Source organism: Podarcis tiliguerta (genome assembly GCF_965153285.1).
Source record: "Podarcis tiliguerta genome assembly, chromosome: 7".
Lineage (NCBI taxonomy): Eukaryota > Metazoa > Chordata > Lepidosauria > Squamata > Lacertidae > Podarcis > Podarcis tiliguerta.
In genome coordinates, this window is record NC_139540.1 from 21,888,518 (window position 1) to 21,904,446 (window position 15,929).

General features: G+C 42.0%; 1 protein-coding gene across 43 annotated transcripts in view; it reads right to left on the minus strand.

Annotated features, from left to right (window-relative positions):
* The window catches only part of RIMS2 (regulating synaptic membrane exocytosis 2), a 348,259-nt gene that overhangs the window by 254,951 nt on the left and 77,379 nt on the right, over window positions 1-15,929 (minus strand). For all 43 annotated transcript variants that reach the window (XM_083450342.1, XM_083450382.1, XM_083450375.1 and 40 more), the window contains one exon: window positions 4,809-5,077. In XM_083450342.1, coding sequence (XP_083306468.1) covers window positions 4,809-5,077 — 269 coding nt within the window. The remainder of the gene's footprint in view (window positions 1-4,808; window positions 5,078-15,929) is intronic.

Sequence of the window (15,929 nt, forward strand, 5' to 3'; positions counted from 1 at the left end):
AAAGTAGTTCTGACAGTACTCAGAAACAGATATTTTTATTTCTCATTAAAACAACTAGACTTAGGATAAATTCATATATGCATTTTCATATGTGACGTGTATAACCCGCAAGTGTGAAGCATCACTTACCAGATGACAAAGCAAGTTTTGATGTTGTCCGGTATCACACGTTATTTTTCAAAGAGTGATTTCACACATTCTTTTTCAAATTACTTCATGGGTGAATCTTTGCATAGTGTGGTACAGCACAGTTTTTAATACCAATGATCCTGCTACGATGGATATACCATATTTTTCGCTCTATAGGACGCACTTTTTCCCCTCCAAAAATGAAGGAGAAATGTTTGTGCGTCCTATGGAGCAAATGCAGACTGCTTGGCTTCAGCAAAAGCAACGCGAAGCCTCCAAAGCGCAGAGGGAGCCCTCCCTCCATGCTCCGGAGGCCACACGTTGCTTTCGCTGAAGCCTGGAGAGCAAGAGGGGTCGGTGCGCACCGACCCCTCTCGCTCTCCAGGCTTCAGGGATAGCTGCATGAAGCCTTTGGAGCGCAGCGCGAGGTGCCGCTGCGCTCCAAAGGCTTCAGGTGGCTATCTCTGAAGCCTTTGGAGCGCAGCGGGACCTCGTGCTGTGCTTCAAAGGTTCTGGGGTTAGCTGCGCAAAGCCTCCACAGGGCAGCGGGGTGAAGGCACCCCGCTGCCCTGCGGAGGCTTGAAAGGCTGGCCCCGAAGCCAGAACAGCGAGATGGAGCATTTTGCATTTCTTTCCATGGGAAAGTGTGCCTTGGTTTTGGAACAGACTTCTGGAACAGATTAAGAATGAGAACCAAGGTACCACTGTATAGGGAAATACTGGTACCTAGACAGCATCTTAAAAAGCAGAGACATCACCTTGCAGACAAAGGTCTCTACAGTTAAAGCAATGGTTTTCCCAGTAGTGATGCATGGAAGTGAGAGCTGGACCATAAAGAAGGCTGATCGCCAAAGAATTGATGCTTTTGAATTATGGTGCTGGAGGAGACTCTTGAGAGTCCCGTGGACTGCAAGAAGATCAAACCTATCCATTTTTAAGGAAATCAGCCCTGAGTGCTCACTAGAAGGACAGGTCCTGAAGCTAAAGCTCCAAAACTTTGGCCACCTCATGAGAAGACTCCCTGGAAAAGACCCTGGTGTTGGGAAAGATTGAGGGCACAAGGAGAAGGGGACGACAGAGGAGGAGATGGTTGGACAGTGTTCTCGAAGCTACCAACATGAGTCTGACCAAACTGCGGGAGACAGTGGAAGACAGGAGTACTTGGCGTGCTCTGGTCCATGGGGTCACGAAGAGTCGGACACAACTAAACAACAACAAATTTTACATTACAAAAGATCCTAAACTTTTTCCCATCATTGTAATTCAGATTTTACCCTATGAGTAGCCAATACGATGTCCTCTAGATCATGTTGGACTACAGCTTCCATCACCCACAGCCAGTATAGCCAATTGTTAGAGAATATAGATGTGAAGAGTATAACATCTGCAGAGCCAAGGGTTAGCCACCCCTGCCTGCATCACACAGATCGGGTTATTCTTCTGCAAATTTGTAAGCCATGGTCAGTTTCAAGTTATCAGGATTTAGCTTTCCATTCTCATATTTATAATAATATTTATATACCACCCTCTCATAAAAAGCATCAAAGCACTGTAGCAATATAATAAGAAAATCATTAAAAGCAGTATGGAGCAATCATTCAAAATTTTAAACTGCATATGCTTGTCATCATAAAAAAAAAGTCTTCAGAGACACCCCAAAATCAGGTGTCAAATCTCTGCTGGAAGATTGTTTCACAGATTAGCGACACAGTGGTGGGGCTCATTAGTGAGAACGATGAGACTGCTTATAGGAAAGAAGTACAGGGGTTAATTCAATGGTGTAAAGAAAACAATCTCATGCTTAACACCAAAAAAACCAAAGAACTCATAGTTGATTTTAGGAGAAAGAAAAGTGTATTTTTACCATTGCACATAAATGGCGAGGAGGTGGAGAGGGTTGGTAGTTTTAAATACCTGGGCATTTATATCTCTGAGGACCTCTCATGGACTGCAAATATTAACATGGTTGTGAGGAAGGTGCAGGGGAGGTTGTATTTCCTGAGAATGCTCAGGGGACTGAATCTATCTCAGCACCTACTCCTGTCCTATTATCACAGTACCATTGAGAGTGTCTTAACCTATAGTATATTATCGTGGTATGGAAGCAGCTCTGAAACGGATAAAAAAGCTTTACTGAGAATAACAAAAATCGCCCAGAATGTTATAGGGCTCCAGCTACCAACCCTGGATGAGATCTTCACGTCTCGCACTTTGAAGAAGTCACACAATATCCTGAGAGATCCCACCCATCCTGCTCACAACTTCTTTGAACTGTTGCCTTCGGGCAGAAGATATAGGACAATGAAAACACGAACCACACGTCTTCTGAATAGTTTCTATCCAAGAGCTCTGATTGCACTAAATAATGATCTCAGGGCCAGTTGTAAGAAATAGCAAGCAGGGAGTAGGAAGGAATGAGATAGGGTTTAGGTCATGTTATGCTTTTAATAGGTCATGTTATATTCTGGATTATGTATGTTTTATAGATTATGTCTGAATGGGATGAGAGTGTTGGAGGTACGTGCAAATGTGTATGTGAAGCCGGTCTTTGGGTGGGTGTTTGATTTTCGTTGTTGTGTATACTGTGTATATACGGACAATGACAATAAATTTCTATTCTAAATGTCATGAAGCTCATTGAGTGACCTTGGGCCAGTGACTGCCTCTCAACCTAACCTACCTCACAGGATTGTTGTGGGGGTTGAATGAGGAGGGGCTGAACCACCCACACCCCCTTGGAGAAAAGGTGGAATATGAATGCAATATTTAAGTAAATAAACACAAGGGACAACTAAAAGCACTAGGGAGCTAAGAAAAGTGGCTTAAAATCAGACTTTAATAATCTGGATAATTAGATAATAATTACTGTACTTGAATACATATTGCCTGTAGAATTGGTTAATCCATTATCTAAATGTACTGGTTTATAAACTAAGGTTTTACTGATGTTGACCTTCCAGTCTAAAATAATCGCAAACCATTTTCCCATGTCAGTCTCAGAGTTGTCACTTGCTGACTTCTGTAACAAAGTAGAACCAAGCTGTAATTGTTAACAACTATGTCTGTACAAAGGCATATTGAGATTTGTAGCCAAGAGTATTAGGAAGGTCTTAAGCAAACATTGTTGGTTTCTCCCCACAACAGTTCTGTGGTCTCAGTCTCCCTACAATACTTGAGCCAAAGCACTTAGAATTATACCCTTGACAGCTCCGCAGTCTCTCTTGTAAAAATGAAGAGCCCACAAGATTCCATCTTCTGTACATATTTAAGAAAAATATTAGCGATGAATAGTATTGTGCTATCACCCTTTAACAATGAATTCAGCTGCCAGACACTATGTTGTGTCTCTCAAGACAACGAATATAATTAAGGAGCACTTGCAGCCAATCAGTATTTGACCTGCCAATTTAAAATTGAGCAAAGGACAATGAGCAAAGAAGCAGTTCAATCTGGTAGGTTCTAGTAAAAAAGCTTGATTTGCTTACATTTTTCAAGAATTCTATTTCATGACAATCACAGCTAAAAAGGAACAAAAAATTAACTAAGGCCACAATCCTAACCCCATTTATTCCAATGAATTCAGTAGGACTTAAGTCAAAGGAAACATAGTTAGAATTGCGTTAATAGCCAATCCAGATTTTAAAGGCTAGAAAGAGTTTGTTATTTTAAAGATAAAGTATCTAATTTAATCAAAGCTAAAAGTACAGTCAGCATTATTTATAAACTAGATGTAGAGCATGAGATAGTTCATATAGCCTACAGATGCCTATCTGAAGTCCATAGAATTCAAATGACCATTCTTAAAGTTGAATTCTCTACATGTCTAGTCAAAAGTCCCACTGCGTTCAATGGGGCATACTCCCAAGTAAGTGGATACAGAATTTCAACACTATTGTGCCATCAACTTAGTAGCGAATGAATAGCACTGACCACAATGGGACTCATTTCTGAGTAAACATGTATAGGATTCTGCTGCAAGTCATCATATCAGCATAGGTAAATTTGTAAATGAGCTGGAAACAGTAGCAAAGTTCAAGAAACAATGAGAAAATTCACTAGGCTTTTCAACTTGTATGATTCCTAGACACATATACCAATATTTTAATAGGGTTTAGAGGTATTTTCCACCAGTGTGAAATATATTAAGAAGAAGACCACTAAGAAATAAGTGCAGAACATTCATAAAGTACAGTTTGAGAAAAAATAATTTAAATTGTACCCAACTAAAATATGCAGATTAGCAGTCCCCTTTGAGCAGTTAATGTATTTCTGATTTAGGCCTCAGATGTATAAAATCCATTCTCTCAGCACATACACAGATGTAGAAAGAGAGATAAATCTCTGACATTTTGAACTAGTGAAAATTCCAATTTTTATGCATCTTTTATCTAATTTATGCTGCAGAATTAATGGCCTAACTTTGGGCTTTTTTCATTCCACAAAGGCAAAATGGAGCCCTTCCTAATTTACAGAAAAGTGTATGCTCACTTACAGAATCATCCCAATATAAATGGTAAGGAAATAATAATGCAGACCTTGCATACTTCTGAAAATAAATGCTTCTTTATATTCTGCTTAGAGGAAACAACTTATTAAACATGAAAAAGAAATGCAAAGATAATATGACTCATAAACATGTGACAACTCCTTTTTTGAAGTATAATGAGCCAATTCCTTACCTGTCTGCCGTGTCACCTGCTACCTTCCCTCCTGAGCCGTTTATGGAGTCTTGCCTTGTGAGCCCTTGAGATCTACCTCGTTCCAACCCTGATATGGATTGCTCATGCAGCTTTGCTTTTTTCTCCTGAGGTGCTTCTTCGTTACGCAGCCCTCTAAAAACTTCTTGATCAAGCTTCTGTGGTGTATTTGTTCCACTATTATAAAACCAGGCTCCGGATTTTGTGAGGATTTCTTGTTGTTTTCGGCACGAGTTACATACCCACATTACCTAAGTAAGAGAGGAAATGTGTATTAGTTTCCCAGAAGGTGGAAAACAAAGGCTATTGAAAACCAAGTATGTGCCAAATATAGGCCTAGTTATCCAGAAACAGCCTCTTAAACACCACTTCCTCATAATAGTCATTACAATTTTAACAAAAATATATAGGAAAATAATTTAACCCAGAAGTTTTGCAGTGTGTTTAATCATATTTTAGATCACACACAGGTGCGTCTTAGTCCATCAATAAAATAACAAGTGTTTTTACAACAGTGCAATCCCATGCATGCTCACTAAGTAGAAACATGCTATTTTCTATTTCTTTCTCAGAACTGGCACTCTGCCTAACCTTAATGGCTCACAACATAGTATCCCACTGATCAGGCAAGCAGCAGGCCTGGGGTAGGTGGGGCTCCAGTGCCCTTTCCATCACTCTCAGCTGTTCCCCAATTAGCTGAACAGCACAAGGGGAAATGTAGGCCACTATTAAGCTTTGGAAAAACTTAATAGCAGCATGGAGCCAATCATCATGGGAATCACAGGGGAGAGAAGCTTTAGCCAGCTGAGGAAGAGTTAACCAGTAGGGGTGGAAGGGCTGGGAAGTATAGAGTGTGAAGTGAATGTGTACACTCTCTCTCTCTCTCTCTCTCTTTCTCTCTCTCTCTCTCTCTCTCTCTCACACACACACACATACACACACACACATGAAGAAACTTCACTGAGAGATGGTGGACTCTCCTTCCTTGGATATTTTTAAGCAGAGGATGGGTGGCCTTCTGTCATGTATGAGCTAGTTGAGATTCCAGCATTGCAGGCAGTTGTTGACGACCCTGAGGGTCCCTTCCAACTCTATAATTCTATTATTCAAGACACACACAGTTGGGAGGGGGAATTCTAACCAGCAAAGTCAGAAGGAAATGAAATGCAGAAAGTATTTATGGTCACTCTTAATAACCTAATCATCACAGTCTGTACTTTCTGCGTTTCATTTCCTTTTGACAGTTTGTAATTCCACCCTCGACTGTGTCTGTGTGTGTTTGAGTTACACACCTGTAACTCAAAGTAATACTTCTGATGCAACTGATAGACTGTAGTCTATGAAAGTTTATACTATAATAAAGTTGTTAGGGTGTTTCCAGGTTGGAATGGCATATCACAAATGGGTCATTGACAACGGGGCCTGGCATTTTGATGCCAAAAACATTGTGTGGACACTGAAGCCAGTAGGAGAACACTTCAGTCTCCCAGGACATTCAATACAGGATCTCAAAGCAGCTGTCTCATTACAAAAGAATTTCAGAAACAGACTTGAAAGAGAAGTTGCTGAATTACAACTTATTACTAAAACTGAAAACGATGGAGAGACCTGGTCTGAACAGAGATATTGGATTCTTGTCTTATTACATATGCTAAAGCTATTTTTGGTCATCTGCATACTATCACTTGTCTTTTCCTGTAGGACTAATTGCAGTTGTTAACAGTCGTCATAAGAAGAGTTTGGATTTGGATTTGATAACAGTCGTTATGTGTTTGACCAAGCTGTGGGAGGCAGTGGAAGACAGGAATGGGGTCACGAAGAGTCGGACATGACTAAACAACAACAACAGTCATCAACAGGTTTACCACACCCATTGAGTCAATTGCCCATCTCCTACTACCCTCCTGAGAAAAACCCCACCCCACCTTCCCACTATATATAAGGGTCTGGTGACTTCTGTTTCAGTGTATCTGAAGAAATGTGCATGCACACAAAAGCTTATACCCAGAACAAACTTAGTTGATCTCTAAGGTGCTACTGGACAATTTTTTTCAACAAGATTCTCTGTTGTTGTTTTTCTGCAGCAGATTAACACAGCTAATGCCTCTGGAAATTCATTACGTACATTCATGCAGTCTTTGCCTCCTGATATTAAAGAGTAATGGATAATGTGCTTCATTGGATAATCCTATGTGTTCTATTGGATTTTTAAAACAACAGCAACATAGGAATTTGTGAATGTATGCTGTACATTAAATGTTCATTAAATGTTTGGAAGCACTACAGGCAACTAGAGCATGCTTCTACAGTCCCACTATGCAATTTGTTCATACACTTTGTCAAGCATGGGCATAGGCCCAGTTTCTCTTTATTCCCTCTGTGAGGCATTAAAGTTTATCTCACATACCCACATGATGCTGCAAAGCACACTATAGCCACATTTTTACTTAGTATAACCTTGCTACAAATCCATCCAGCACTAGTGGAAGAATGGTGAGCTCTACATAATATAGGTGAATTTTGGAACGGATATATAGTTGTGCAGCTTGCTTTTGTTTTTTGCCCTTTTTGCCTCTTTTAGTGACGGGAGAATAAATGCAAACTCTAAGAGCTGGAAAAAGTTGGACACACAAATTTTATGTCTTGACTGAACAGCATCACTTACACTTACATAATTATGTTATAAATTGCTTTTCAATTTAACTTCTATCAAAAGCAGGGTAACAAAACCGACTGGATTCTTCAACAGTATTGTGAGAGTGAAAAAATGAACGAGATGTCAAATGAAACAAACAAAATGTGTGAATAGAGAACAATTTTTAAAAGGAAAGGTAAGTCCCACTGTTGTTCATCTGTTTTTTAAATATGAAGTTGTTTTAAATAAGGTAGATAATCAATTGTATGCTGGAGCTACACAGCATACAAAGAAGAACCAGGGAACTAAAGAACACCTGGTGATTCATGGAGGACAATCTTACTTGGCCATGAGTGATCACCAAAGAAGAAGAAGATTATAGATCCATTTCAACCTAGCTTCAACTTGACTTCAGGTTCAACTGTTTAGTTGGCATCCATCTCGAGAGACAGACAATGGAAGAGTGTGCCATTGGGGATAAAAACAAACCGCTGGAGAGTTGCAGTGCCTACTGAGATTGTAGAGACCTGGAATAGATACTGGGGCAGATGAAGGCATCCAGTTTTGCTGTTACAAATGCACCATGGCTTTTCTTCTCCCTGCACTTCTCTCAGTGGTCATTTCTTTTCTGGTCACTGCTGTGGACCCACAATCTGACTGTGTCTCCAGGCACTGTGGTCACCTGTAAGGGATTCCCATACAGCAGGGTTAACGTTGCCAACCTTCATGTGACGTTAGCAGACATCTTTATAAAACATAGTTGGTCTGCCAATCCTTGGGGATCCTGCCATTTTCCATTTTGTGCAAACATGCCTGGGGATGTGGGCTTGGGAGACCACATCTTTGTTCTTGAATTCTGTCCTGCCATGTGATGCCCCAAATCTTCCTGATGCAGCGCATGTGGAAGGCATTGAGGCATTGGTTCTGGTGGGTGTAAGTTGCCCATGACTCACTTCCATAAAGCAGCATGCTCAACATGCAAGCCTGGCAGACCTTCATCTTGGTATTGATAGTTAGCATCACATTCTCCTATACCTTTTTGGAGAGGTGAGCCATTGCCTTACCAATATGCTTGTCTAACTTAGCCTCAACAGAAAGTTTGCTGGTTATGGTAGAACCCAGGTAGACAAAACTGTCCACCATCTCAAGCTTGTGGTCACCACTGCTGATGTGTGGAGTGCTGATGACATCCTGACCCAGGATGTTGGTCTTCATTAAGCTGGTGGTAAGGCCAGACTTCCTGCAGGCTTGGGTAAAATGAGTCAATGAGTCTCTGTAGAGCTTCCTCCGAGTGCATTGTCAAGGCTGTGTCATCCGCAAACAACATTTCTTGGATAAGGACCTGCAGCACTTTTGTAGCAGGTAGAACAGACCCATCAGTCCTCGAATGAAAGTACATACTCTCCTCAGTCAAACTGGAGGCATATGAGAGCAAGAGGGAGAAGAATATGCCAAAGAGAGTTGGGGTGAGAACATAGCCCTGTTTCAAAGTGCTCTTTATAGAGAAGGCACCTGAGAATGATGCTCACTTTCAGAGTCAGACACCTATGTGGGATGGCGCACCCCATGCACCACAAGTCAGCATGGGACATGGAGGCAAGGTGTTTTCCCAGGCTGCTGCGACACCAGAAACTGGCCTCTCACTAGCCTGGGAAGTGGGTGCAAACCTGCCCAACATTTGGCCAATCATGGGTGGGCAGGCTACAGGACTCCGCCCAGGAGCAAGCAGGAATGAGGCAAAAGGATTCACTCTGGTCCACTGCTGGGATATTTAAACCCAGGCTGCCTCCACCACCTTGTCCGGTGGTAAATTAACTTTTGAAGATTTTTTTGTGAAAGGAAGTCTATATATAATATAAAGAAATGAATGAATGGATAAAACACACAAAATTGTATGGAAAGAAAATAATTGTTGTATACATTTGCTGCCTTAAATTTAATTATGTTATAACTTTTTGTATTAAAGCAAAAAAACACCTGATTAAATTATAGTGCATATATAAATTTTAAAGAACCTATAATGTGGTCTGTTTTAAAAAGCAAACACCTCGTGCATGCATACATTTTTAAGCATTAAAATGTTATAGTAAAGAGAGGAAGCTATTCATGGCACAGGCTGGAGCACCACCTTGTGTCCAGTACTGGTATTGCTTTGTTCCTAGAGAATGCTGAAAGCCGGTTTCAATTCTTCCTTCATGACACACTTCCACAGCCTTCTCTTGAAGTGTTGGGAACAAGGATCCATGACACAAGACATGTGTGAATCCAGCATTGTGACCTTCTACAAGAACAAAGGTGACCACCAAGACTGCAACAACAACAGTGGGATCTCCCTGCTGAGTACTGTTGGGAAAGCCTTTGCCAGTGTAGTTTTCAACAGATTATAGTCACTAGCTGACAGGGTCTATCTCGAGTCACATTGCAGCTCTAGAGCTCAGAGGTCAACAGTCAACATGATATTCTCACTGCACCAGCTGCAGGAAAAATGTTGAGAAGAGGGACACCCCTTGTTCGTTGCCTTCATAGACCTGACGAAGGCCTTTGACCTTGCCAGCTGAAAAGGATTATTTACAATGCTCAACAAGATAGAGTGTCCACCTACGCTTCACAAGGTGATTGTGTCCTTCCGCAAGAACATGTGCAACACCATCTAACATGATGGCTAATCCTCAGACACCTTCCCTATAAAGAGCGATGTGGAAAGGGGCTGTGTTCTTGCTCCAACCCTCTTTGGCATGTTTTTCCCCTTGATGCTCTCATATGCTTTCAGCTCAACTGAAAAATGTGTGGACATCCATACAAGGAGCAACAGGAGTCTGCTCAACCTGGTACATCTCTGTGCCAAGACAAAAGTACAATGGGTCCTTATCCAAGAGATGTTGTTTGCAGATGACACAGCCTTGACAGTGCCCTCCGAGGAAGCTCTACAGAGACTCACTGACCATTTTGCTCAAGCCTGCAGGGAGTTTGGCCTTACTATCAGTATGACAAAGACCAACATCCTGGGTCAGGACAGTGCAAATACCCCCCACACTTGAGGTGGTAGACAATTTTGTCTACCTGGGTTCCACCATAACCAGCATTTTCTCCATCAGCACTGAGCTGGGTAAGCGTATTGTCAAGGCAGCTAGGACAATAGCTTGCCTCTCAAAAATGGTATGGGCAAATGAGATGCTAACAACCAATACCAATATGAAGGTCTACCACACTTGCATGTTGAGCATGCTGCTTTATGGAAGTGAGTTGTAAATTACAACCTAAGGAAGTGACACAACATGCATCAGGAGGATTTTGGGTATCACATGGCAGGACAGAATTCCAAACAAATATGTGCTTTTCCAAGCCCACATTCCAACATGTTTGCAGTCCTGTCTACACTGGCTTGGTCACATCCACATATAAGATGGCAGGATCACCAAGGATGTGCTCTATGGCTTTTGGCACCAGGATAATTGGTAGACCAACTCTGTGTTACAAAGATGTCTGCAAATATGAAGGCTGGCAACATTAACCTTGCCACGTGGGAATCCCTTGCAGATGACTGCAGTGCCTGGAGACAGGCTGTCAAGTCATGTATCCATAGCAGTGACCAGAGGAGAAATGACCACTTGGAGGAGCACAGAGAGAATAAATGCCATGGTTCATCTGAAACAGCACAACTGGATGCCTTCATCTGCCCCAGCTGCAGTCAAACATGCCTCTCCCACATCGGTCTCTACAGTCACAGCAGATGCTGCAACCTTCCAACAGCTTGACCTCACCCCCAAAGGCGCACTCATCCAGTATCTACCAAGACAGACAGATGCCAACAATGCCTGGCATTATTTTTTTAATTTAAAAAGCCACCCATTTATTAATTTTAATATACAATTTCCCATAAATACATTTGTTAAATTTTCTTTTCAGCAGACATAAGATTGAAGCAAAGCTCCATCACTACTTTAAATTCACTTGCCTTGAATCTCAGTAAAGATGCAGGCAAGACTGAAATTAAAATCAATGAACAAGTAGAGTGTACAGTATAGATGTACAGTATACTGTATTCAAATATTATATGTTGGAGATTATGGGCAGGATTCACCTAATGAGCACTGTCAGCAGAAGCTCACTGTCCTCACTGTCTGAGGAAGGATTTCTGCTTATACAAGACTTTCCCATTTCTCTCCCTGCTGTGCCCCCTGCAGCCCCCCAAAATAGCTCTGGGGTAGCCAGGAGAAGCCACAGAACAGTGTGCTGGGGATGAAGGGGGCTTGTTCTGTCTGACAATCTGAAATGGAAAAATTGGAAGAGTGTGACATTGAATTACACCCTATACTGCATATTGGTGATGAGGTCTAAAATTGGCTATGACTACAAATGATTTTTTTTATAAATTATCTGTAGAAATAATCCTTAACACAAATAAGGATCTTTACTGATAAACTAGTATACATGGGAGGAGAGAAGGCTTATGCAGCCATGGATGGTTGTCTGAATGTAGTTAGAATGTTGAATTTAACGGACCTTTGATCTCATTCAGGAAAGCAATTTTTAGGATATTATGAAGAGTGTCCAGTGATAACTACAGTTTATGCTCTATTACTATTTTACTCCAAAGAACAAGGGGAGGGATTATGGGGGTGGCTACACTATATGTGAGGCATCAATGTTTCCAAATACAATAATGACCTTTGCAAATGATAACAGGCTACAAAGAAACATTATGTGATCTTTAAAATTCTCTGTTCACCTTTCCATGATCAAAGCAATTAACCACAGGTTGCAAGTTTTAATCAGATTATTCAAATATTAAATGATTCAACTATCCAGTGAAGTAATGGAGGGGCTACACTCCCCTTTAGGGATCAAATGTGCATATTAAGATACTATTAGATTTGACTTTGGATACCCAGATAGCCTCTAAGGAATAAAGCATCCAGGTTGGATTGCTGTAATGCATTGCATGTGGGACTCCCCTTGTAGTTCATTTGGAAACTGGCTGCAGTTCCAGCCACAGGCCTTCGCTCTATATTAGAGGGGCTGGCTGAGCCCGCCCCCTGGTGACCCACCTCCATGCCTACTCACAATTTGCTAATAGAGCAAGCAAGTGGGATCCATTCCCAGGCAGCAAGCTCAGCTCAGAAGCTTCCTTTGCTGCTTAGGAAACCGTCCCATCCCTGGGGCTTCCCTGTCGGATCTCCGTGGGCGGAGGAAATGATGGCCCACAATGGCACCCACCGGGAAGAGTGAGTGGACTTCTCCAACAGGCTGTATACTGTCCTGCACCACATGCTGTGTCTTAAACACAGCATGAACAGAGAAGACTCTCCTGCCCCTCTCTCCAGATCTAAAGTTGGCTCGAAGGGGGCAGAAAATAAGCACCTGCCTCCCTCAAAAGTTCAGACTTGGAAGGAGGCAGAGGCTTATTCTGCATCTGCACCCAACAGGACACAGAAGCAGATTAAGCACCTTTCTTATCCAGATCAGAGCTGGAAAGGAGAAGCAGGGGTATGTGGGCTTGATCTGCCCCTGCAGATGATCAGTTGAGCACAGATACAAGCTCACACGCCTCTGCTCTCCCTCTAGCTTTGAGCTGGAGATGGCAAGAGGCAGCTTTTCATGGCTCTGCAATTTCACCCAGGAGGTGCAGGGCCCAAACAAATGCCAGGCTTCAGTAGAACTCTGGGGCAGAGAAAGGTTCATCTGTCTCTAACTCCAGGTTCAGAAGTAGTCCCAGGCTCACCTCACTCGAGCCTAATTCCCCTGATGCCATAGTGGTGCACAACATATATATTTTAGTAAATATTTTTATTTCAATTTTCAGTAAGTACAAAACAAGAAAACAATCAGAACCAAGTAATGCAAACATAAAACAGTCAACAAAAACAAACAAAAAAACCCCACATACAGAAACAAGTTTGGTGCCAAATATGACATCTTTGAGGCACCAAATTAAGGCTGTTCTCTTCTCCCAAGTATTTAATGGCTGGTTGATTTACTGCTCCTATTGCTGTTCATATCTTAAATTGGATTTTAGGTTTGATCTATTAGATTTGGATTTTATGCTTGATGGTTTTATAAGCAGAAAAGCATCAAATATTTCAAAGAAATATGTTTTTTAAAAAATTGAGATGGAATTTCCTCCTTATAATAAAAGGCAGTTTTTAGTTTTTTAAATGGTCACAATCCCTGCAATATCTCAGAAAAGCAAAGTTTTTAAATGTAATAAATTGAGTGAAAGACAGGTCAATTAACTGTACATTTTTTCTATCTATTGCAAGCCCTAATAAAAATTGCTATTAACACTTAGCTGTAGTAGTAGTAGTAGTAGTAATACTAATACTAATAGTAATACTAATAATAATAATAATAATAATATTTTATTCTGGGCTGGGCTGGGGTGGGTTAGGTGAAGTGTCTTTATCCCACCTCTTCCAGCCTCCTGCCAACCTCTCCTTTCCATCAGCTGAACATGCAGACAGGCAGCAGGCCTGCTGATGTTATCTTCTTTAGTGGGAGCTAGCAAATAGTGGGAGCCAGCAGAAAGCTCCAAAACAGAGTGGGGAGAGGCAGGTCTGAGCTGGCACGAGATATGTTGGATGCCAAGCCAGTCTTGCTGCTGTCACATGACCTCATTAGGGCTGGTGTGGCACCAATGACTGGACCAGCTAGTGCAGTGGAGCTAGTGCAGCAATTGGGTCACAATCAGACTCAATCATCCCACCCTCCCCCATCTTCAGCTGTGGCTGCCACCTACAGCAGAGTTGTAGATGAAGCAGTGGCCCTGCCACTCCACAACGTCCCACTGGAGGAGGAAGAGGTACTTGGGATTACACCCTATATCACAAACAATTATTTTTAAAAAATAAAATCAAATGGTTCTGACATGGTGCTTCCACAGTCCAGGTCTGTGTTACTCACACAGTGAAGAGTCATAAATGACAAGAAAAGAGAAAACCATACTTTGGCACCAAGTTAAAGGAATTACATTCAAAATTCAATATTCCAGCTAAGTATAACAGGGCATCACCTATGCAAGTGATAGACAATTTCTGTGGGGATAAATATTAAAGCACTTCCTGAGGTTGAAGACTAGACATTCAGGATTTGAAACATACCTCATATAATGAAGGCTTACAGAAAAATCTTAGGTTGTAACTCTGTGTGAAGATAGGAGGAAAGCAAAGTAGGAGGAATAAAGACTGCTTCAAACAGTGCAATCCTACAGGTGTCTACTGAGAAGTTAGTTATTTGAGTTTAGTAGGACTTAGTCTTAAATTAGTATTATATAGTAGGATTGCAACCTGAAAGGCTTGAGACCTTCTCCTATATAAAGGAAATTTGGGCAGCTGAGGAAAATTCACAGCGGTGCTTCTCCAAGGGGCTCAGCCATGTGTCTGGAGGCTCCTTTTTCACTAAGCAATTTATAATGCAGAAGTGGTTCCTATTTCCTGGGCAATTTTCTAAGAAGCCATAATACAAGGAAAGCTCTCTCCTACTGTATCGATGGCATTTGGCTGTTGAGGAGAGGAAAGTCCAGGTGACTAGCTGAAGCAGAGGACAGGACTCCTGCATCCTTAATGTAGAAGAGGAGATTTCAGCACATGGACCTGGTGGTATTAGCACCTTAATGGTGAAACTTCATATTACTTGCAAGATCTGTGAGTGGATTTCTGATTTTGTTGTTGTTGTTTAAAAGAAGTCATGGAAGGAATTCAGATTTGATCAGCATAAGATCAGGGAGCAGTTAAACACTTTCTGTTCATACTGTTTCATGATCTAAATTGTGCTACTCCCCCCATTGCTGCTTGCTCTGATGTGGGTTAAATATGGTACCCTTATTTTCTTCCCATGGGTATTTATATTTTCCCACATAGGATAATCAGTAGCTCGTGGAGGGGATTTAGATTGAGAAAATGGCACTGGATGTGGGGAATAGTTCACAATAGCACCTCTACTCTAGTGCCATTACTCTAATAAATTCAAAGCCCCTCCCAGATGCTTTCAAGAATAAGATAATTCAGAAATCAGTCAACATTGGCCTTGCATTAACTCTTTCTGGTTTAGTTTGTTGTATCCAAAAGGTGTGTGCAAGGCCATAGAGGTATGGTGCTTTAGACCCTCCTTTTAAAATGAACCATTTCATACAATGGCTTGTCAAGTAAGACATTTCCAAGTGGTTGTACTCACTGGCAGAGGAAGGGGGTTGCGGGGGGTGCAGTCTGCCCTGGGTGTCATCCCTGAGAGGGGTGACATCGCTGCCCCACCCCCTGGGACACTTGCCATGGGCTCCGCTCCCCCATGGGACACTTGCCACCCCCTCCCTGTGGGACGCTCGCCGTCCTGCCCCTGGGTGCACAGCATGTGCGCCGCTCCGGATGCCGGAGCAGCTAGCTCCACCTCTGGTTGTACTTCACATATGTCAGGGGGCAGCCAATTTTGTTAGGAGGGGGTCGGTTCACCACCCCTCAGACCTTGTGGCGGGCTGG